We start from the raw sequence: 22,640 nt of genomic DNA, 5'->3' as shown, positions 1-22,640 counted from the left end.
TGTGAATATATCACACCGGCCTTCCCGAGCCTGCGAATTGGGCAAGCACAGCCCCAGGGTTGCCTGACTCTTGATCGGAAATTAGGTCGGTTTTGGCAATCACTATCAAAGTGCCTGGTTCAAGATTAATGAATAGAATCTTAATCACCTTAAACACAGCAGTAAATGTAATTGTACACATCACCATAATGCAGCATTTATTTGGTTATAGCATGACAAATTACCATTTTTCGCATAAGATTACATAGAATGTACAGCACATTGGTCCAACAGGTTCATGCCGGTGTCTATACTCTACACGAGCCTCCTCCCACTTTACTTCATTTCACCCTGCCAGCATATCCTTGTATTCCTTTCTCCCTCCGGTGTTTATCCAGCTTCCCTGAGAATGACGTGAATAGCACATTAAGTGAGTTGGTCTTACCACAGGTTAAGGGTCCACAGCCAAATAGGGAATGGAAGACCAACAGGAAGAGCAGTGCAGGAAAGGTAGTGCAGGGGTCCCCTCAGGCCATCCCCCTGCAAAACAGATACACTGCTTTGGGTACTGTTGAGGGGGATGACTCATCAGGGGAGGGCAGCAGCAGCCAAGTTCATGGCACCGTGGCTGGCTCTGCTGCACAGGAGGGCAGGAAAAAGAGTGGGAGAGCGATAGTGATAGGGGATTCAATTGTAAGGGGAATAGATAGGCGTTTCTGCAGCCGCAACCGAGACTCCAGGATGGTATGTTGCCTCCCTGGTGCAAGGGTCAAGGATGTCTCGGAGCGGGTGCAGGACATTCTGAAAAGTGAGGGTGAACAGCCAGTTGTCGTGATGCATATAGGTACCAACGATATAGGTAAAAAACGAGACGAATTTAGGGAGCTAGGAGTTAAATTAAAAAGTAGGACCTCAAAAGTAGTAATCTCAGGATTGCTACCAGTGCCACGTGCTAGTCAGAGTAGGAATCGCAGGATAGGTCAGATGAATACATGGCTTGAGAAATGGTGCAGAAGGGAGGGATTCAAATTCCTGGGGCATTGGAACCAGTTCTGGGGGAGGTGGGACCAGTACAAACCGGACGGCCTGCACCGGGGCAGGATCAGAACCAATGTCCTAGGGGGGGGTGTTTGCTAGTGCTGTTAGGGAGGAGTTAAACTAATATGGCAGGGGGATGGGAACTTATGCAGGGAGACAGAGGGAAATAGAAGGGGGGCAGAAGCAAAAGATAGAAAGGAGAATAGTAAAAATGGAGGGCAGAGAAACCCAAGGCAAAAAGCAAAAAGGGCCACATTACAGCAAAATTCAAAAGGGGCAAAGTATGTTAAAAAGACAAGCCTGAAGGCTCTGTGCCTCAATGCGAGGAGTATTCGGAATAAGGTGGATGAATTAACTGCACAGATAGCAGTTAACGGATACGCTGTGATTAGCATCACAGAGACATGGCTCCAGGGTGACCAAGGCTGGGAACTCAACATCCAAGGGTATTCAGCATTTAGGAAGGATAGACAGAAAGGAAAAGGAGGCAGGGTGGCGTTGCTGGTTAAAGAGGAAATCAATGCAATTGTAAGGAAGGATATTCGCCTGGATGATGTAGAATTGGTATGGGTGGAGCTGCGGAATTCCAAAGGGCAGAAAACGCTAGTGGGAGTTGTGTACAGACCACCAAATAGTAGTAGTGAGGTTGGGGACAGCATCAAACAAGAAATAAGGGATGTGTGCAATAAAGGTACAGCAGTAATCATGGACGACTTTAATCTACATATAGATTGGGCTAACCAAACTGGTAGCAATGCGGTGAAGGAGGATTTCCTGGAGTGTATTAGGGATGGCTTTCTAGACCAATATGTCGAGGAACCAACCAGGGAGCTGGCCATCCTAGACTGGGTGATGTGTAATGAGAAGGGACTACTTAGCAATCGTGTTGTGCAAGGTCCTTTGGGGAAAAGTGACCATAATATGGTAGAATTCCTTATTAAGATGGAGAGTGACACAGTTAATTCGGAAACTTGGGTCCTAAACTTAAGGAAAGGTAACTTCGACGGTATGAGACGTGAATTAGCTAGAATAGACTGGCAGAGGATACTTAAAGGGTCGAAGGTGGATAAACAATGGCAAACATTTAAAGATCACATGGATGAACTTCAGCAATTGTACATCCTTGACTGGAGTAAAAATAAAACTGGGAAGGTGGCTCAACCGTGGTTAACAAGGGAAATTAAGGATAGTGTTAAAACCAAGTAAGAGGCATATAAATTGGCTAGAAAAAGCAACAAACCTGAGGACTGGGAGAAATTTACAATTCAACAGAGGAGGACTAAGGGTTTAATTAAGAGGGTGAAAATAGAGTACGAGAGGAAGCTTGCAGGGAACATAAAAACTGACTGCAAAAGCTTCTATAAATATGTGAAGAGAAAAAGATTAGTAAAGACAAACGTAGGTCCCTTGCAGTCAGATTCAGGTGAATTTATAATGGGGAACAAAGAAATGGCAGACCAATTGAACCAATACTTCGGTTCTGTCTTCACAAAGGAAGATACAAATAACCTTCCGAATGTACTCTGGGACAGTGGGTCTAGTGAGAATGAGGAACTGAAAGATATCCTTATTAGGCGGGAAATTGTGTTCGGGAAATTGATGGGATTAAAGGCCGATAAATCCCCGGGTCCTGATAGTCTGCATCCCAGAGTACTTAAGGAAGTGGCCCTCGAAATAGTGGATGCATTGGTGATCATTTTCCAACAATCTATCGACTCTGGGTCAGTTCCTATGGACTGGAGGGTAGCTAATGTAATGCCATTTTTTTTAAAAGGAAGGAGAGAGAGAAAGCGGGTAATTATAGACCGGTTAGCCTGACATCAGTAGTGGGGAAAATGTTGGAATCAATCATTAAGGATGAAATAGCAGCCCATTTGGAAAGCAGTGACAGGATCGGACCGAGTCAGCATGGATTTATGAAAGGGAAATCATGCTTGACGAATCCTTTGGAATTTTTTGAGGATGTAACTAGTAGAGTGGACAAGGGGGAACCAGTGGGTGTGGTGTATTTGGACTTTCAAAAGGCTTTTGACATGGTCCCGCACAAGAGATTGGTGTACAAAATCAAAGCGCATGGTATTGGGGGTAATGGACTGATGTGAACAGAGAACTGGTTGGCAGATAGGAAGCAGAGAGTCGAGATAAACGGGTCCTTTTCAGAATGGCAGGCAGTTACTAGTGGGGTGCTGCAGGGCTCAGTGCTGGGACCCCAGCTCTTTACAATATACATTAATGATTTGGATGAAGAAAGAGAGTGTAATATCTCCAAGTTTGCAGATGACAATAAACTGGGTGGCGGTGTGAGCTGTGAGGGGGACACTAAGAGGCTACAGGGTGACTTGGACAGATTAGGTGAGTGGGCAAATGCATGGCAGATGCAGTATAATGTGGATAAATGTGAGATTATCCATTTTGAGGGCAAAAACACGAAGGCAGAATATTATCTGAATGGCGGCAGACTAGAAAAAGGGGAGGTGCAACAAGACCTGGGTGTCATGGTTCATCAGTCACTGAAAGTGGGCACGCAGGTACAGCAGGCAGTAAAGAAGGCAAATGGTATGTTGGCCTTCATAGCTAGGGGATTTGAATACAGGAGCAGGGAGGTCTTAGTGCAGTTGAACAGGGCCTTGGTGAGGCCTCACCTAGAATATTGTGACCAGTTTTGGTCTCCTAGTCTGAGGAAGGACATTCTTGCTATTGAGGGAGTGCAGCGAAGGTTCACCAGACTGATTCCAGGGATGGCTGGACTGTCATATGAGGAGAGACTGGATCAACTGGTTTTTAGAAGGATGAGAGGGGATCTCATAGAAACATATAAGATTCTGACGGGACTGGACAGGTTAGATGCGGGAAGAATGTTCTCGATGTTGGAGAAGTCCAGAACCAGGGGACATAGTCTTAGGATAAGGGGCAGGCCATTTAGGACTGAGATGAGGAGAAACTTCTTCACTCAGAGTTGTTGACCTGTGGAATTCCCTGCCGCAGAGAGTTGTTGATGCCAGTTCATTGGATATATTCAAGAGGGAGTTAGATATGGCCCTTACGGTTAAGGGGATCAATGGGTATAGAGAGAAAGCAGGAAAGGGGTACTGAAGGAATGATCAGCCATGATCTTATTGAATGGCGGTGCAGGCTCAAAGGGCCGAATGGCCTACTCTTGCACTTATTTTCTGTGTTTCTATGTTTTCCCCTTAAATGCATCGGTTTGCTATTCGCCTCAACTGCTCACTGATTTTCAAGACGGTGGTATGGTTTTGCCAGGTTAAATCTAAATTCAGCGCATCATTCTTGGTTTCTCCAATGTTGCGGCTGTCCTTTAGATGACGTTGGCTCATGGATAGCAGGCTGGTTGCACCATTGGCCATTCTACGGTCCTCGAGGCTAAGTCTGCGAACAGAGTCTCTGCCGTCCTTGCTAGGGACCCAAGCTTCAACCTTAAGCTAACTTTGCACATACTGAACTTTTTTCTGCACTTCCCTGGTGTTCAGAAACTTGTAGGTGTAGAAATTCAGTCGTTTCGCGCCCCTGGAAAGGGTTGGAACAGGGGCGCTAAAGGGGTTCAGAGCTGCGAGCGCCAGCATTCGCGCCGCTCGGCACATTCGGTGTTCCGGTGCTGACGATGCTGACCAGTACTGCCTCGAGCCAGTGTGCAACGACCCCGGTTTCGACATCGCAAGGATTTTTGTTTGCCGCTGAGCCCGTAGCGCCCCCAGTGTACATTGTGGGAGCGGGCAGTCCGAGCTGTTCTGGCAGCAGTGGGGGAAGAAATGACTACATCAAGTAAGTGTGACTGTTTTTATTTTTGTGATTTATGTTTATGTGGGGGGAGCAATGTATTGGGAATGTTTTTTGTGGGATTTGCTTTTCCAGGGAGGCCCCTCTTAGGGCGCTCTGAGGTGTTTAGCTCGGGGTGTTCAGTTGCTCAGCTGGCCTAGTGCCCTAAGAGAGGTGTGGAACGCCTCCCTTAGCGCTCTGTCCCACACTCAGGGCCCAGGTGCTGAATTTTGTGGCTGCAGACACAAACCATTTCCCAACACAAAACTTATCACCCACCGCCATTAGCACCCTAATTAGCCTCAAACCCAATTTCTTAATATTATATCAAAATGTTAGAACACACTTTTCAGGCCCTGTTTCAATTTTCATCTAAAACAATCTGTCTGGCTTCACGCTTTTGAACCCTCTTTCAAATTCCAAGGACCTTCTAACGCGCTTCAAAACCCTAGTTTAGGTGAACAGCACAGAACATTAAAATCTTAAACTACTAATGAGAAAACCACTTCAGCTGACCCAACAAATTCAGTTGCATGGATCATACTAAACATGTCACTGAACTAAACCACAAACACCAGATGACGAGCGGACCACACTATAATTATGGTATGAGAGAAGTTCCCTTCACCCCACCACCCCACCCCCTCCAATCATGTTGCAACTATGTTGTCTTGAACTTCCTGTGCCATTTCTCCACGAATGGCTTTCTGCTTTCCATGCATTTCTTGAAGTTATTTAAGCTGAACTGGGTCAGTCGGAGCCATTCTGGAAATAGCCTTTCGAAGAAGAAATGCTGGAGGAACAGTTTAGAAAAAGAGTTTCATCAGGATAAACTGACATCTGATCCCAACTTGACTATCGCCCTTCTCCTCCATTCACATACAGACAACATAAGGGCATAAGGATTGGAGCAGGAGTCGGTCATTCGGCCCCTCGAGCCTGCTCCGCCACTCACTAAGATCATGGCTGATCTTCTACCTCAACTCCACTTTCCTGCCTGATCCCCATTTCCCTTCATTCCCTTAAATGTAATCGATCACAGCCGTGAATATATTCAACTGAGCATCCACATCCCTCTGGAGTAGAGAATACCAAAGATTCACAAACCCCAGTGAAAAAATGTCTCCTCATTCTAAATGACCGAACCCTTATCCTGAGTCTATGCCCCCTAGTTGTCGACTCTCCAGCCAGGCTTAACAACCTCTCAGCATCTACTCTGTCAATCTGTGAATCTTGTAGGTTTCAATGAGGTCACCTCTCATTCTTCTAAGCTCCAAAGAGTATGGCCTCAATCTACTCAATCTCTCCACATAGATTTGTTAGGGAGGGTTTAAACTAGCTTGGCAGGGGGATGGAAACCGGAGAATGGATTCAGTGGGCAGAGAAGCAAAGCTGGAATTGGGCAGCAGAAAAGTAGAAAGTGAATTTGGAAGACAGAGGAAACAAGGGCTGGAAAATAGACAACAAGGGAGTTTGCCAGCACTAAATAGTATATACTTCAATTCAAGGAGTACAGGGAATAAGACAGATGAGCTGAGAGCACAGATAGACAATTGGGAGTATGACATTATAGCCATTACTGAGACATGGCTGAAAGAAGGACATGTATGGCAGCTCAACATTCCTGGTTACAGGGTTTTCAGATGGGATAAGAGAGGGGAGTAAAAAAGAAGGGCGGGTCACAGTATTAATTAAAGAAACAGTTACAGCTGTGAGAAGGGGTGATATGTTAGAGGGGTCATCAAACAAGGCCATATGGATTCAATTGAAGAACAAAAAAGAAACGATCGCACTACTGGAGTGTACTATAGACCCCCAAACAGTAAGAGGGAGATAGAAGAACAAATATGTGGGCAAATTGCTGCGAAGTGCAAAATCTACAGAGCTGTAATAGTGGGGGATTTTAACTCCCCTAATATTAACTGGGGAAAAAAAGCAGTGTGAATGGTATAGAGGGTATAGAATTTCTAAAATGCATGCAGGAGAACTTCTTTAGCCAGTATGTAACAAGCCCAACAAGGGAGGGGGCGGTTCTGGACTTGGTTTTGGGGAATGAAGAGGGGCCGGCGGAAAGGGTATCAATGGGAGAACATTTTGGTACTAGTGATTATAATTCAGTAAGATTTAGAGTAGTTATGGAAAAGGACAAAGGTGGACCAGGAAAAAAGTTCTCAATTAGGATAAAACCAATTTTGCTGAACTGAGATGGGATTTGACCAAGGTGGACTGGAAAAGGCTACTTGATGGTAAATCAGTGTCAAGGAGCAGATCCTGAGGGTACAGAGCAAGTATGTTCCCTTAAAAAAGGGTGGGGCTAACAAATCTAGAGCCCCTGGATGTCAAGGGACAGACAGGGTAGGATAAAGAAAAAAAAGGAGGCTTATGATAGATTCCGAGAACTCAATACTGCAGAGATTTGAGAGGAGTATAAGAAGTGTAGGGGTGCAATTAAAAAAGATAACAGGAAAGCAAAGAGAGCATGAAAACATGTTGACAAGTAAAATCAGGGAAAACCCAAAAATGTTTTATAAATACATTAAGAGCAAGAGGATAACTAGAGAAAGAGTGGGGCCTATTAGAGACCACAAAGGAAATCTGTGTGTGGAGACAGAAGATGTGGGTATGATTCTGAATGAATACTTTGCAATTGTTTTCACAAAGGAGAGGGGCGATGCAGACTTTGCAATGAGGGAGAAGTAGTGTGAAATGTTAGACAAGATAAACATAGTGAGAGAGGAAGTATTAAGCTTTGAAAGTGGATAAATCCCCAGGCCCAGATAAAATGTATTCCAGGGTGTTAAGAGACGCAAACAAGGAAATAGCAGAGGCTCTGACCATCATTTTCCAGTTCTCTTTGGCTACAGGTGTGGTGCCAGAGGACTTGAGGACTGCTAACGTTGTACCTTTGTTTAAAAAGGGAGAAAGGGATAGACCGAGTAATTACAGGCCAGTCAGCCTACCGAATGCACCACATCCGACGGGTGAATACCTGACCTCCATTCACTCACAAGGTCTATTTTTTCGCCCCTTGTAGAAGAAAGCACAAAATGCACGATAGACGGAGAGGGCTGGAGGGAGCGGGAGACTCTACAAATAGTCCAGCTCACGGATGCAGAGGAGGCCCTTGTAGCACCAGCTTTCTGGCCATTTTTCTGAACAATACTTTAAATCCTTAAATCCAAAATCCCAAGAATGAACTGTACTGTTTGGCAAGCTTGTGGGGGTAGCTTAGGGAATAGGATTGACTGGCAGGAGTTCGAGCCAGGCTAACCTGGCTAAGGTGCAATCATATGCAAACGGGCATTTCACACTGATAGGCTGGGAACCCAGGCCAACTGATGTCATCACCATCTAAAGTGATTAGTGGGAACAATACCCCGAGAGGTAACTCACAGACACTATGCCTTCGCATTATTAAATACAGATACAGCAGGAGCAGCGAGATCGGGGCGAGACCGTAGAGGGTCGTGATCGGGGGCCCAGGGAGGCGTGAGTTCAGGGCCAGGGGTAGCACAGGTCAGTCCACACTGCGATAAGTGTGTGCACTAGGTCCATGCAGCAGAGCAGGTCTCCAATCGTCCTGGTTAACCCTTGCCACTGGACCAAGACCTCGCTCTGTCAAGCCCATGTGGTGGCTGGTGTGTAACGGCCACCCCACGTTAAAAAAATCCACCCACAGGCATCTTCCACCCTTCAGGATGTAGTTCGGGTCCTTTATTGAAACACCTGTGAACTCATCCTCTTTTGGCTTGGAAGCAAGTCATCCTCGTTTCGAGAGACCGTCTATGATGATGAGTGGTGGAAAAATTATTGGAGAAAATCCTGAGGGTCAGGATAAATCTTCATTAATCAAGGACAGTCAGCATGGATTTGTTCAGGGAAGGTCGTGTCTGACTAACTTGATTGAATCTTTCGAGGAGGTAACCAGGAGGGTCAATGAAGGCAGTACGTATGATGTAGTGTATATGGATTTTAGCAAAGCTTTTGATAAGGTCCCACATGGCAGACTGGTCACGAAAGTAAAAGCCCATGGGATCCAGGGCAAAGTGGCAAGTTGGATCCAAAATTGGATCATGAGGCAGGAAGCAAAGGGTAATAGTTGATGGATGTTTTTGTGACTGGAAGGCTGTATCCAGTGAGGTTCTGCAGGGCTCAGTGCTGGGTCCCTTGCTTTTTGAGGTATATATCAATGACTTGGACTTGAATGTTGGGGGTATGATTAAAAAGTTTACAGATGACACTAAAATAGGCTGTGTGGTTGATAATGAAGAAGAAAGCTGCAGACTGCAGGAAGATATCAATGAACTGGTCAGGTGGGCTGAATAATCAACGTGGTAATATTTTATTTGACCTGTAATATAACATCTCTATAAAAATAGAATTCAATCCGGATAAGTGTGAGGTAATGCATTTGGGGAGGTCTAACAAGGCAAGGGAATACAAATTATCTGGTAGAAACATAGAAACATAGAAAATAGGTGCAGGTGTAGGCCATTCGGCCCTTCTAGCCTGCACCGCCATTCAATGAGTTCATGGCTGAACATGCAACTTCAGTACCCCATTCCTGCTTTCTTGCCATACCCCTTGATCCCCCTAGTAGTAAGGACTACATCCAACTCCTTTTTGAATATATTTAGTGAATTGGCCTCAACAACTTTCTGTGGTAGAGAATTCCACAGGTGCACCACTCTCTGGGTGAAGAAGTTCTTCCTCATCTCGGTCCTAAATGGCTTACCTCTTATCCTTAGACTGTGACCCCTGGTTCTGGACTTCCCCAACATTGTGAACATTCTTCCTGCATCTAACCTGTCTAAACCCATCAGAATTTTAAACGTTTCTATAAGGTCCCCTATCATTCTTCTGAACTCCAGTGAATACAAGCCCAGTTGATTCAGTCTTTCTTGATAGGTCAGTCCCGCCATCCCGGGAATCAGTCTGGTGAACCTTCGCTGCACTCCCTCAATAACAAGAATGTCCTTCCTCAGGTCAGGAGACCAAAACTGTACACAATACTCCAGGTGTGGCCTCACCAAGGCCCTGTACAACTGTAGCAACACCTCCCTGCCCCTGTACTCAAATCCCCTCGCTATGAAGGCCAACATGCCATTTGCTTTCTTAACCGCCTGCTGTACCTGCATGCCAACCTTCAATGACTGATGTACCATGACACCCAGGTCTCGTTGCACCTCCCCTTTTCCTAATCTGTCACCATTCAGATAATAGTCTGTCTCTCTGTTTTTACCACCAAAGTGGACAACCTCACATTTATCCACATTATACTTCATCTGCCATGCATTTGCCCACTCACCTAACCTATCCAAGTCGCTCTGCAGCCTCATAGCATCCTCCTCGCAGCTCACACTGCCACCTAACTTAGTGTCATCCGCAAATTTGGAGATACTACATTTAATCCCCTCGTCTAAATCATTAATATACATTGTAAACAGCTGGGGTCCCAGCACAGAACCTTGCGGTACCCCACTAGTCACCGCCTGCCATTCTGAAAAGTACCCATTTACTCCTACTCTTTGCTTCCTGTCTGACAACCATTTCTCAATCCATGTCAGCACACTACCCCCAATCCCATGTGCTTTAACATTAATCTCTTGTGTGGAACCTTGTCGAAAGCCTTCTGAAAGTCCAAATATACCACATCAAATGGTTCTCCCTTGTCCACTCTACTGGAAACATCCTCAAAAAATTCCAGAAGATTTGTCAAGCATGATTTCCCTTTCACAAATCCGTGCTGACTTGGACCTATCATGTCATCTCTTTCCAAATGCGCTGCTATGACATCCTTAATAATTGATTCCATCATCTTACCCACTACCGATGTCAGGCTGACCGGTCTATAATTCCCTGTTTTCTCTCTCCCTCCCTTTTTAAAAAGTGGGGTTACATTGGCTACCCTCCACTCGATAGGAACTGATCCGGAGTCAATGGAATGTTGGAAAATGACTGTCAATGCATCCGCTATTTCCAAGGCCACCTCCTTAAGTACTCTGGGAAGCAGTCCATCAGGCCCTGGAGATTTATCGGCCTTCAATCCCATCAATTTCCCCAACACAATTTCCCGACTAATAAGGATTTCCCTCAGTTCCTACTCCTTACTAGACCCTCTGACCCTTCTTATATCCGGAATGTTGTTAGTGTCCTCCTTAGTGAATACCGAACCAAAGTACTTGTTCAATTGGTCCACCATTTCTTTGTTCCCCGTTATGACTTCCCCTGATTCTGACTGCAGGGGACCTACGTTTGTCTTTACTAACCTTTTTCTCTTTACATATCTGTAGAACCTTTTGCAATCCGTCTTATAATTCCCTGCAAGCTTCTTCTCCTACTCCATTTTCCCTGTCCTAATCAAACCCTTTGTCCTCCTTTGCTGAGTTCTAAATTTCTCCCAGTCCCCAGGTTCGCTGCTATTTCTGGCCAATTTGTATGCCACTTCCTTGGCTTTAATACTATCCCTGAGTTCCCTAGATAGCCACGGTTGAGCCACCTTCCCTTTTTTATTTTTATGCCAAACAGGAATGTACAATTGTTGTAGTTCATCCATGCGGTCTCTAAATGTCTGCCATTGCCCATCCACAGTCAACCCCTCAAGTATCATTCGCCAATCAATCCTAGCCAATTCACGCCTCATACCTTCAAAGTTACCCTTCTTTAAGTTCTGGACCATGGTCTCTGAATTAACTGTTTCATTCTCCATCCTAATGCAGAATTCCACCATATTATGGTCACTCTTCCCCAAGGGGCCTCGCACAACGAGATTGCTAATTAATCCTCTCTCATTACACAACACCCAGTCTAAGATGGCCTCTCCCCTAGTTGGTTCCTCGACATATTGGTCTAGAAAACCATCCCTTATGCACTCCAGAAAATCCTCTTCCACCGTATTGCTTCCAGTTTGGTTAGCCCAATCTATGTGCATATTAAAGTCACCCATTATAACTGCTGCACCCTTATTGCATGCACCCATAATTTCCTGTTTGATGCCCTCCCCAACATCACTACTACTGTTTGGAGGTCTGTACACAACTCCCACTAACGTTTTTTGCCCTTTGGTGTTCTGCAGCTCTACCCATATAGATTCCACATCATTCAAGTTAATGTCATTCCTAATTATTGTACTAATCTCCTCTTTAACCAGCAATGCTACCCCACCTCCTTTTCCTTTTATTCTATCCTTCCTGAATGTTGAATACCCCTGGATGTTGAGTTCCCAGCCCTGATCATTCTGGAGCCACGTCTCCATAATCCCAATCACATCATATTTGTTAACATCTATTTGCACAGTTAATTCATCCACCTTATAACGGATACTCCTTGCATTAAGACACAAAGCCTTCAGGCTTGTTTTTTTAACACCCTTTGTCCTTTTAGAATTTTGTTGTACAGTGGCCCTTTTTGTTCTTTGTCTTGCGTTTCTCTGCCCTCCATTTTTTCTCATCTCCTTTCTGTTTTTTGCTTTTATCTCCTTTTTGTTTCCCTCTGACTCCCTCCATTGGTTCCCATCCCCCTGCCATATTAGATTAACTCCTCCCCAACAGTACTAGCAAACACTCCCCCTAGGACATTGGTTCCGGTCCTGCCCAGGTGCAGACCGTCCGGTTTGTACTGGTCCCACCTCCCCCAGAACCGGTTCCAATGCCCCAGGAATTTGAATCCCTCCCTGCTGCACCACTGATCAAGCTATCCTGCGATTCCTACTCTGACTAGCATGTGGTACTGGTAGCAATCCTGAGATTACTACTTTTGAGATCCTACTTTTTAATTTACCTCCTCGCTCCTTAAATTTGTTTCGTAGGACCTCATCCCTTTTTTTACCTATGTCGTTGGTACCAATGTGCACCACGACAACTGGCTGTTCTCTCTCCCTTTTTAGAACACTGAAAAATTGTAGAGGTACAAAGGGACCTGGGAGGGCAGGTCCACAGATCCCGAAAGGTAGCAGGCCAGATAGATAAGGTGGTTAAGAAGGCATAAGGAATACTTGCCTTTATTAGTCACGGCATGGAATACAAGAGCAAGGAGGTCATGCTTGAACTGTATAAAACACTGGTTGGGCCGCAGATGGAGCACTGCGTGCAGTTCTGGTCACCACATTACAGGAAAGATGTGATTGCACTGGAAAGGGTGCAGAGGAGATTTACCAGAATGTTGCCTGGACTGGAGAATTTTGGCTATGAGGAAAGATTGGAGATGCTGGGTCTGTTTTCTTTGGAACAGAGGAGGCTTAGAGGAGACCTGATTGAGGTGTATAAAATTATGAGGGGCCTGGATAGCGTGGATAGGAAGGACCTGTTTCCCTCGGCAGAGGGTTCACCAACCAGGGGACATAGATTTAAAGTAATTAGAGGAGATTTAGAGGAGATATGAGGGGAAGTTTCTTCACCCAGAGGGCAGTGGGGGTCTGGAACTCACGGCCTGAAAGGGTGGTAGAGGCAGAAACCCTCACCACATTTGAAAAATATTTGGATGTGCACTTAAAGGGCCCAAGTTTCCACAAGAAAAAAAACGGGCGCTCCTCCGAGCTGGGCGCCCGTTTTTCGCGCCTAAAACGGCGCCTAAAAAAATCCTCGGTATTCTCCCCGACTTACAGGTCCTGTGGCACTCGGCGCAGCCAGCACGAGCTGTGGGGGGGCGGAGCCAGGTCCCGGCGCTGAAAACAGTGCCGGGACCTCTGCACATGCGCGCTACAGTCGGCACGCATGTGCAGTAGCTCCAGGCGCCGAACTGTGTGGGAGGGGCCCGAAGCACGCAGCCCCTAGCCCTGGCCCAATGGCCTCACTGGGGCTGCGTCAATGAGGCTTCTCCCACGGCCAGCTCCTGCTCCCCGCCCGACCAGACCCGACACTCTCTCTCTCCCCCCCCCCCCCGCCGCCCCGCCGACCAGACCCGACCCGACACCCGCTCCCCCCCCCCAACCCGACCTGAGACCCGAGACCCGCTCCCCCCCCCCCGCCCCAGCCGTGACCCGAGACCCGCTCCCCCCCCCCAACCCGACCTGAGACCCGCTCCCCCCCACAACCCGACCCGAGACCCGACCCGAGACCCGCTCCCCCCCCGCCCGACCCGAGACCCGCTCCCCCCCCGCCCGACCCGAGACCCGCTCCCCCCCCCGCCCTGACCCGAGACCGACCCGAGACCCGCTCCCCCCCGCCCGACCCGAGACCCGCTCCCCCCCGCCCTGACCCGAGACCCGCTCCCCGACCCGGCCGAGACCCTACACCCGCTCCCCCTCGCAGCCCCGACCGAGACCCGACACCCGACACCCGCTCCCCCCGACCCGAGACCCGCTTCTCCCCCCGACACCCGCTCCCCCCGACACCTGAGACCCGCTCCCCCCCCCGACACCCGCTCCCCCCAGCCCCGACACCTGAGACCCGCTCCCCCACCGCCCCGACCGAGACCCGACACCCGCTCCCCCCCGACCCGAGACCCGCTTCTCCCCCCGACACCCGCTCCCCCCGACCCGAGACCCGCTTCTCCCCCGACACCCGCTCCCCCCGACCCGAGACCCGCTTCTCCCCCCGACACCCGCTCCCCCCCCGACCCGAGACCCGCTTCTCCCCCCGACACCCGCTCCCCCCGACCCGAGACCCGCTTCTCCCCCCGACACCCGCTCCCCCCGACCCGAGACCCGAGACCCGCTCCCCCCCGCCCCGACCGAGACCCGACACCCGCTCCCCCCCCGACCCGAGACCCGCTTCTCCCCCCGACACCCGCTCCCCCCGACCCGAGACCCGAGACCCGCTCCCCCCCGCCCCGACCGAGACCCGACACCCGCTCCCCCCGACCGAGACCCGACACCCGCTCCCCCCGACCCGAGACCCGCTCCCCCCCGCCCCGACACCTGAGACCCGCTCCCCCCCCCCGACACCCGAGACCCGCTCCCCCCGCCCCGACACCTGAGACCCGCTCCCCCCCCGCCCCGACCGAGACCCGACACCCGCTCCCCCCGACCCGAGACCCGCTCCCCCCCCCCGACACCCGAGACCCGCTCCCCCCCGCCCCGACACCTGAGACCCGCTCCCCCCCGCCCCGACACCTGAGACCCGACACCCGCTCCCCCCCCGACCCGAGACCCGCTCCCCCCCGCCCCGACACCCGAGACCCGCTCCCCCCCCCCGACACCCGAGACCCGCTTCTCCCCCCGACACCCGAGACCCGCTCCCCCCCGCCCCGACACCTGAGACCCGCTCCCCCCCGCCCCGACACCTGAGACCCGCTCCCCCCCGCCCCGACACCTGAGACCCGCTCCCCCCCGCCCCGACACCTGAGACCCGCTCCCCCCCGCCCCGACACCTGAGACCCGCTCCCCCCCGCCCCGACCGAGACCCGACACCCGCTCCCCCCCCGACCCGAGACCCGCTTCTCCCCCCAACACCCGCTCCCCCTGACCCGAGACCCGCTCCCCCTGACCGAGACCCGACACCCGCCCCCCCCCCCGACCCGACCCGAGACCCGCTCTCCCCCGCCCCGATACGACGTCCGCTCCCCCCCTCCCCTTCCCCCCCCTCCCCCCTCTTTCCCCCCACTCCCCCCCTTCCCTCCCCCTCCCCCCCTTCCCCTTCCCTCCCCCTCCCCACCCTTCCCTCCCCCTCCCCCCCCTCTTCCCCCCCCTCCTCTCCCTCCCCTCTCCCCCTCCTCTCCCTCCCCTCTCCCCCTCCTCTCCCTCCCCCTCCCCTCTCCCCCTCCTCCCTCTCCCCCTCCTCTCCCTCCCCTCTCCCCCTCCTCTCCCTCCCCCTCCCCTCTCCCCCTCCTCTCCCTCCCCCTCCCCTCTCCCCCTCCTCCCTCTCCCCCTCCTCTCCCTCCCCTCCCTCTCTCCCTCCCTCTCTCCCTCCCTCCCTCCCTCCCTCCCTCTCTCGCTCAGCGGCACGAACAGCTGCAGAATTCTCCCTGGCTGAAGCACTTTCACACAGGTAGGAAGATGGTTTATTGAATCTTTTCTTGGCTTATAAATGTTTATTCAGGTTGGATTTATTTGTATAATATTTGTAGAAGTATAAATAAGGATTTATCGTCGAATTTAATGAGTTCCCTTCCCCCCCACCTCGTTCTGGACGCCTAATTTGTAACCTGCGCCTGATGTGTAGAACAGGTTTTTTCAGTTCTACAAAAATCTTCAATGGCCCCTTCTACTTTAGTTTGGAGTACATGTTCACTGTGGAAACTTTCAAATCAGGCGTCAGTGGCCGGACACGCCTCCTTTTGAAGAAAAAATTCTGTTCTGAACTAGAACTGTTCTACCTGACTAGAACTGCAGAAAAAAAAATGTGGAGAATTGCGATTTCTAAAATAGTCCGTTCTCCACTAGTTGCTCCTAAAAATCAGGCGCGAATCATGTGGAAACTTGGGCCCAATGTGCTGTAATCTATAGGGCTCGGGACAAAGAGCTAGAAAGTGGGTTTATGCTGCCGGCCGGCACAGACACGATGGGCCGAAATGGCCTTCTTCCGTGCTGTAAATTTCTATGATTCTATGATTCTAACTCTCTCATCCCAGGAATCAATCTAGTAAACCTCCGCTGCACTGCCTCTAAGGCAAGCATATCCTTCCTTAGATAAGGAGACCAAAACTGTACACAGTACTCCGGGTGTGGTCTCACCAAAGCCCTGCACAATTCTAATAAGACTTCCTTTCTCTTGTAAACCAACCCCCTTGTAATAAAGGCCAACATACCATTTGCCTACCTACATGTTAACTTTCTGTGTTTCATGTACAAGGACACCCAGGTGCCTTTGAACACCAACATTTAAGTGTCTGACTATTTAAAAAGTAGTTTTTCTATTCTTCCTACCAAAGTGAATAAATTCACATTTCTCCACATTATACTCCATCTGCCACCTTATTGCCCACTCGTTTAACCTGTCTATATCCCTTTGCAGATTCTTTGCGACCTCCTCACAGCTCACACCTAGCTTTGTATCATTAGCAAACTTGGATCCATTGCACTCGGTCCCTTCACTTCAGTCATTAATATAGATTGTAAATAGCTGAGGCTCCAGCACTGATCCCTGTGGCACCCCACTACTTACAGCCTGTCAACCTGAAAATAATCCATTTATCCCGACTCTGTTATCTGTCCTTTAAGCAATTAAGCTAATACATTACTCACAACCCCATGAGCCCTTATCTTGTGTAACAACCTTTCATGTGGCTCCTTATCAAATGCCTTTTGAAAATCTCTGGACTTGATGGCCTGCATGATACAACATTTTCTGTTCCTTGGGGAAACTGCTGATCACCTTGCAGTGAAAGGGCTGGAGTGCGGAGCTCCTTGGCTGGCTCAGCTAGTGTCGCTGATACTGTGATACTCCCTGGAGTACAGCTTGTCAGGCACTGGTCACCCTCCGCTACTTCCCCCATGCCCTATTCTTATTGTGTGAGCCTAAACAGCTTGGCTCCCAGGCTATTCCACCGCTGGGGGAGGTGTGTGGGGTGGGGAGGGTGGAGGTAACACAGCCAAGCCCAATCCACAGATTCCCGCTCTCAGCTAGGGTGGCTGGATAGCAGGATTCTGGCTGGTCTACGGCCCCCATCCCACCTGTCACGTATGCACCGTGTGGGTGGGTATGCTCACAGGTTGGCAGAACTGTTGAGTTGGGAGGGGCTTAGCCAATCACGTAATATTCACACGACTCAATAAAACCCCAGCCAGTTGGGTTCAGGGGATGATTCTGAGCCTGGTAATGTGTAGTGTGATTGTTAAACCTTTGCAAATAACTCAACTAGTTCCTAATGGCAATGTCTTGCTATGAATTCTTAAGCAAAGAACCCATGAAGCAAATACGTTACAACATCCACCATCTTCCACCAGCACGAGACTCATTTTGGTTTCCCAATTGCTTTCCTGTCCAAGATTAGGAAATGCATGGCCTTCACTTGTCACCTGCCACGGTGGATAGCGATGTGCATGGAGGATTACCAGCCCACCCTATAGTAGTGGGGCTCCAGAGTGCTGTGCTATCGTGCGACAGTCTCTTGTGCAACCCCCTCCCCCATTTTCTCACTGCCTCCAGCTGTGTCAGGGTACTGCACCCCCAAAATGGTCCTTCACATGCGAGTCCAGACATTGAATGGTGCCGGCATAGTCAACCGTGGCAGGCATCATCGCAAGGTCTAACCCTGTGCTCAGTTGGTGTCGACCTTCCATCAGGAGTCACCGGATCGCAATCAGGAGGAGAGACATTTTCTGTTTTATTTCTCCCCTCTTTCCCCCACCCCGCCTATCTCACTCAGTGTTGCTACAGCATCTCAACTCCTGACCCAGATAACCACGCAAGATGCAGGGCTCAACTCCATGGCTGGAGGTGCCGTTACACACCCATCGTCTTTGTAACTTTAGCGCTTACCTGCAAGGCATGGGACAAGCAGCCATTTGTCCGCTCTCTTATCCCGACTGTGTTCAGAGCTTCTCGGGCATAGTCATCTGCTTGCTTCACAAACATATTGGTTTCCATATTGGATGTCAAGTTGGTGGAAACCAAAAGAGGCATCACGCACTAAAAAACAACATCCATCTCAGCTATGTTGCGTACTTTTCTTATTTACACAATATTTCTCTTATTGTTTGAGGTGGCAGGAAAGATGTTAAATATCCAACTATTCCAATGATCTCTTGGTCAACCTCGTGTCTTACACCCTCTATAAACTTGAGCTCATCCAAAACTTGGCTATCCGTATACTAACTCGCACTGAGTCCCGCTCACCCATCACCCCTGTGCTCGCTAACCTGCAATGGCTCCCAGTTAAGCAACGCCTCGATTTCAAAATTCTCATCCTTGTTTTCAGATCCCTCCATGGCCTGTCCCCTCCCTTTTCTAAGTAATCTCCTCCAGTCCCACAACACCCCCCTCTGTCCAGAGATCTCTGCGCTCCTCCAATTAAGGTCTCTTGCCCATCCCCCAGATTTCCATCACTCCATATTGGCGGCCGTACCATCAGCTGCCTGGGCCCTAAGCTCTGGAATTCCCTCCCTAAACCTCTCCTCCTTTAAAATGTTCCTTAAAACCTATCTCTTTGACCAAGCTTTTTGGCACCTGCCCTAATATCTCTGTGTAGCTCGAGGTCAAATTTTGTTTGATAATGCTCCTGAGCTAATATTTCCCGATGGGGATCAGTGTCCAATTTTTATCTGATAGCACTGCTGTTAAGTACCCTTGGAGGTTTTACTATGTTAAAGGCGCTGTATAAATGAAAGTTGTTGATATCCAAGTCAAGATTAGAGATATCTTGTACTTTTAGCAGCCAGTATTTTCAGGTTGGGTGTGATGTGAGTTAGATTCAGCGCAGGGCTCCACCTGGACCGTCCATTAAACACAGCACGGACTGGATGAGAAAGAAGGGAAACCTGTATCATGTCTTACATCCTCGGGGCATTCCCCAGCACTAATTAATTACTTTTGAAGTGTAATCGTTGTTACATAAGCAAACACAGCATAGCCAAGTCCCACATACAGCCAATTAGATCAGTTTGCGATGGTATTAGTCACCAACAACGTGTATTTATATAGCACCTTTAACGTAGTGAAATGACCCAAGGCCCTTCACAGGAGTACTATGAGACAAAAAATTTGACACTGAGCCGCATAAGTAGAAATTAGGGCAGATGACCAAAAGTTTGGTCAAAGAGGTATGTTTTAAGGAGCGTCTTGAAAGAGGAAAGAGAGGCGGAGAGGTTTAGGGAGGGAGTTCCAGAGATTAGGACCCAGGCAACAGAAGGCACGGCCACCAATGGTGGAGCGATTATAATCAGGGATGCTCAAGAGGGCTGAATTAAAGGAGCGCAGATATCTCGGGGGGTTGTGGGGCTGGAGGAGATTACAGAGATAGGGTGGGGCGAGGGCCATGGAGGGATTTGAAAACAAAGATGAGAATTTTGAAATCGAGGCGTTGCTTAACCGGAAGCCAATGTAGGTCAGCGAGCACAGGGGGTGATGGGTGAGCGGGACTGGGTGCGAGTTAGGACACGGGGCAGCGAGCACAGTGGGTGATGAGTGAGCGGGACTGGGTGCGAGTTAGGACACGGGGCAGCGAGCACAGGGGGTGATGGGTGAGCGGGACTGGGTGCGAGTTAGGACACGGGGCAGTGAGCACAGGGGGTGATGGGTGAGCGGGACTGGGTGCGAGTTAGGACACGGGGAAGCGAGCACAGGGGGTGATGGGTGAGCGGGACTGGGTGTGAGTTAGGACACGGGGCAGCGAGCACAGGGGGTGATGGGTGAGCAGGACTCGGTGCGAGTTAGGACACGGGGCAGCGATCACAGGGGGTGATGGGTGAGTGGGACTAGGTGCGAGTTAGGACACGGGGCAGCGAGCACAGGGGGTGATGGGTGAGTGGGACTCGGTGCGAGTTGGGACACGGGGCAGTGAGCACAGGGGGTGATGGGTGAGTGGGACTCGGTGCGAGTTCGGACACGGGGCAGCGAGCACAGGGGGTGATGGGTGAGTGGGACTTGGTCGAGGGAGAACTGTTGGCCAGGACATCCAGAAAACTCCCTGCCCCTCTTCAAATAGTGCCCACCTGAGCAGGCAGACGTGCCCTCAGTTTAACATCTCATCTGAAAGACGGTACATCTAATATTGCAGCTTTCCTCAACACTGCACCAAAGTGATCAAATCAGAAATGGGACTTCAAGGCACAACCTTCTGACTCAGGAAGTGAAAGTGCTATCAGCTGAGCCAAGCTACCAACAAGGACTCCCAAGATCGGATACGGGATGATTAGCATGCCTTTGCCTCAGAATAACTCGCCCTCCTGTACATTTGGAGCCTATCTCTCTCTCAGATTAGCCATTCTCAAGGATCCTGAGTGTGACTGTCGATCAATGTAAGTTTGTGCTTGGGATTCAGAGCCACAAGCACCTGCTCAGACTTTGTACATAGAACATACAGCACAGAGACAGGTCATTCGGCACAACAGGTCTGTGCCGGCGTTTATGCTCCACACCAAGCTTTTGGTCATCTGCCTTAATTTCTTACGTGGCTCAGTGTCGACGTTATTTGTTTTGTCTTTAGCAATCCTGTGATGTGCCTTGGGACAGTTTACAATGTTCATCATCATCATCATCATCATAGGCAGTCCCTCGGAATCCAGGAAGACTTGCTTCCACTCCTGAAGTGAGTTCTGTGATGGCTGAACAGTCCGATACGAGAGCCACAGTCCCTGTCACAGGTGGGACAGACAGTGGTTGAGGGAAGGGGAGCGTGGGACTGGTTTGTCGCACGCTCCTTCCGCTGCCTGCGCTTGGTTTCTGCACGCTCTCGGCGACGAGACTCGAGGTGCTCAGCGCCCTCCCGGATGCACTTCCTCCACTTAGGGCGGTTTTGGGCCAGGGACTCCGAGGTTTCAGTGGGAATGTTGCACTTTATCAGGGAGGTTTTGAGGGTGTCCTTGTAACGTTTCCTCTGTCCACCTTTGGCTCGTTTGCCGTGAAGGAGTTCCGAGTAGAGTGCTTGCTTTGGGAGTCTCGTGTCTGGCATGCGGACAATGTGGCCCTGCCCAGCGGAGCTGGTCGAGTGTGGTCAGTGTTTCGATGCTGGGGATGTTAGCCTGCTGAGGCACTGAAATATGGCGGAGAGGCACTGGCGAGAATACACGACCTCATCTCTCTCATCTGGAGGAAGGAGAGCATGCCGGGAGATCTCAGAGATGCAGTAATCGTAACCAATGTTTAAAAAAGGGGACAAGTCCGACTGCGGCAACTACAGAGAAATCTCCCTGCTATCAGCCACTGGGAAAGTCGTCACTAGAGTCCTCCTCAATCGTCTTCTTCCCGTGGCCGAGGAACTCCTCCCGGAGTCACAGTCACGGAGCACAACTGACATGATTTCTGCAGCACGACAGCTGCAGGAAAAATGCCGGGAACAGCAGCAGCCCTTATACATGGTCTTATGTGAAAGGCGCTATATAAATATAAGATGTTATTGATGTTGTTGAAACCACAACCTTCTGACTGAGAGGCGAGAGTGCTGCCATTGAGCCAAGGCCAACACCTCGAAACTACGTGGGATGAAACACCACAATGCCACATCAACCAAGACTGGGCAAAGAATGAGATTAGCCCACCTCACATGCTTTGGTCATCCAACAATCCTAGTCACGCCCACAGCTGCCACGTCCATTCTACAATTCTCATCTTATCTTGAGTGTTTTCAATCAGCAGGAAGGAGAATAAAAAAGTAATGTGTTTTGCCATACCTGTACAATAATGCCCCTTGGCTTGTACTCTGCGTTCAGTGCTCGAGAAAAGAAATCAACAAAGACCTGTGGGGGAAGAAGGGCCCAGAGTGAAGAGCACAGTCATCAAAAGAACCACCCTGATCCTGCAGCCCCCTTTGCCCATTACTTAAAACATTCAAATTATGCTAAACCTTTATAAATCATAGTGAGTGCGCAGCTGGCCAAGCTGGGCCACCACAGGAAGGATGTCAAGGCCTTAGAGAGGGTGCCGAGGAGATTTAGCAGAATGGGTCCAGGGATGAAGGACTTCAGTGAGGTGGATAGACTGGAGAAGTTGGGATTGTTCTCCTTAGAGCAGGGAAGGATAAGGCGAGATTTAATAGAGGTGTTCAAAACCATGACCGTAAATAAGGAGACACTGTTCCCGGGGGCAGGAGGGTCGGTAACCAGAGGGACACAGATTGACGATAATCGGCGATGGAACCAGAGGGGGAGATGGGGAGAATGTTTTTACGCAGCGAGTTGTTGTGATCGGGAACGCGCTGCCTGCAAGGGCGGTGGGAGCAGATTCAATAGTAACTTTTGAAAAGGAATCGGTTCAATACTTTAAGGGGAAAGATCTGTGGTGTTATGGAGAAAGCAGGGGAGTGGGACTAATTGG

The 22,640-nt window shown here is 49.7% G+C and overlaps 1 protein-coding gene across 1 annotated transcript in view; it reads right to left on the bottom strand.

The window, feature by feature from the left end:
* Positions 1 to 5,452: 5,452 nt before the first annotated feature.
* LOC139233058 (very-long-chain 3-oxoacyl-CoA reductase-like) overlaps positions 5,453 to 22,640 on the bottom strand; it is a 37,620-nt gene continuing 20,432 nt past the window's right edge. The window contains exons 9-11 of the mRNA XM_070863578.1: positions 21,998 to 22,063; positions 18,150 to 18,299; positions 5,453 to 5,584 (exon numbers count right to left, since the gene is read on the bottom strand). Coding sequence (XP_070719679.1) covers positions 5,453 to 5,584; positions 18,150 to 18,299; positions 21,998 to 22,063 — 348 coding nt within the window. The remainder of the gene's footprint in view (positions 5,585 to 18,149; positions 18,300 to 21,997; positions 22,064 to 22,640) is intronic.

The sequence above is a fragment of the Pristiophorus japonicus genome, chromosome 20 (assembly GCF_044704955.1).
Source record: "Pristiophorus japonicus isolate sPriJap1 chromosome 20, sPriJap1.hap1, whole genome shotgun sequence".
NCBI lineage: Eukaryota > Metazoa > Chordata > Chondrichthyes > Pristiophoridae > Pristiophorus > Pristiophorus japonicus.
Note: the sequence above shows the minus strand (reverse complement) of the source record. Positions and strands in the feature narration are given on the sequence as shown.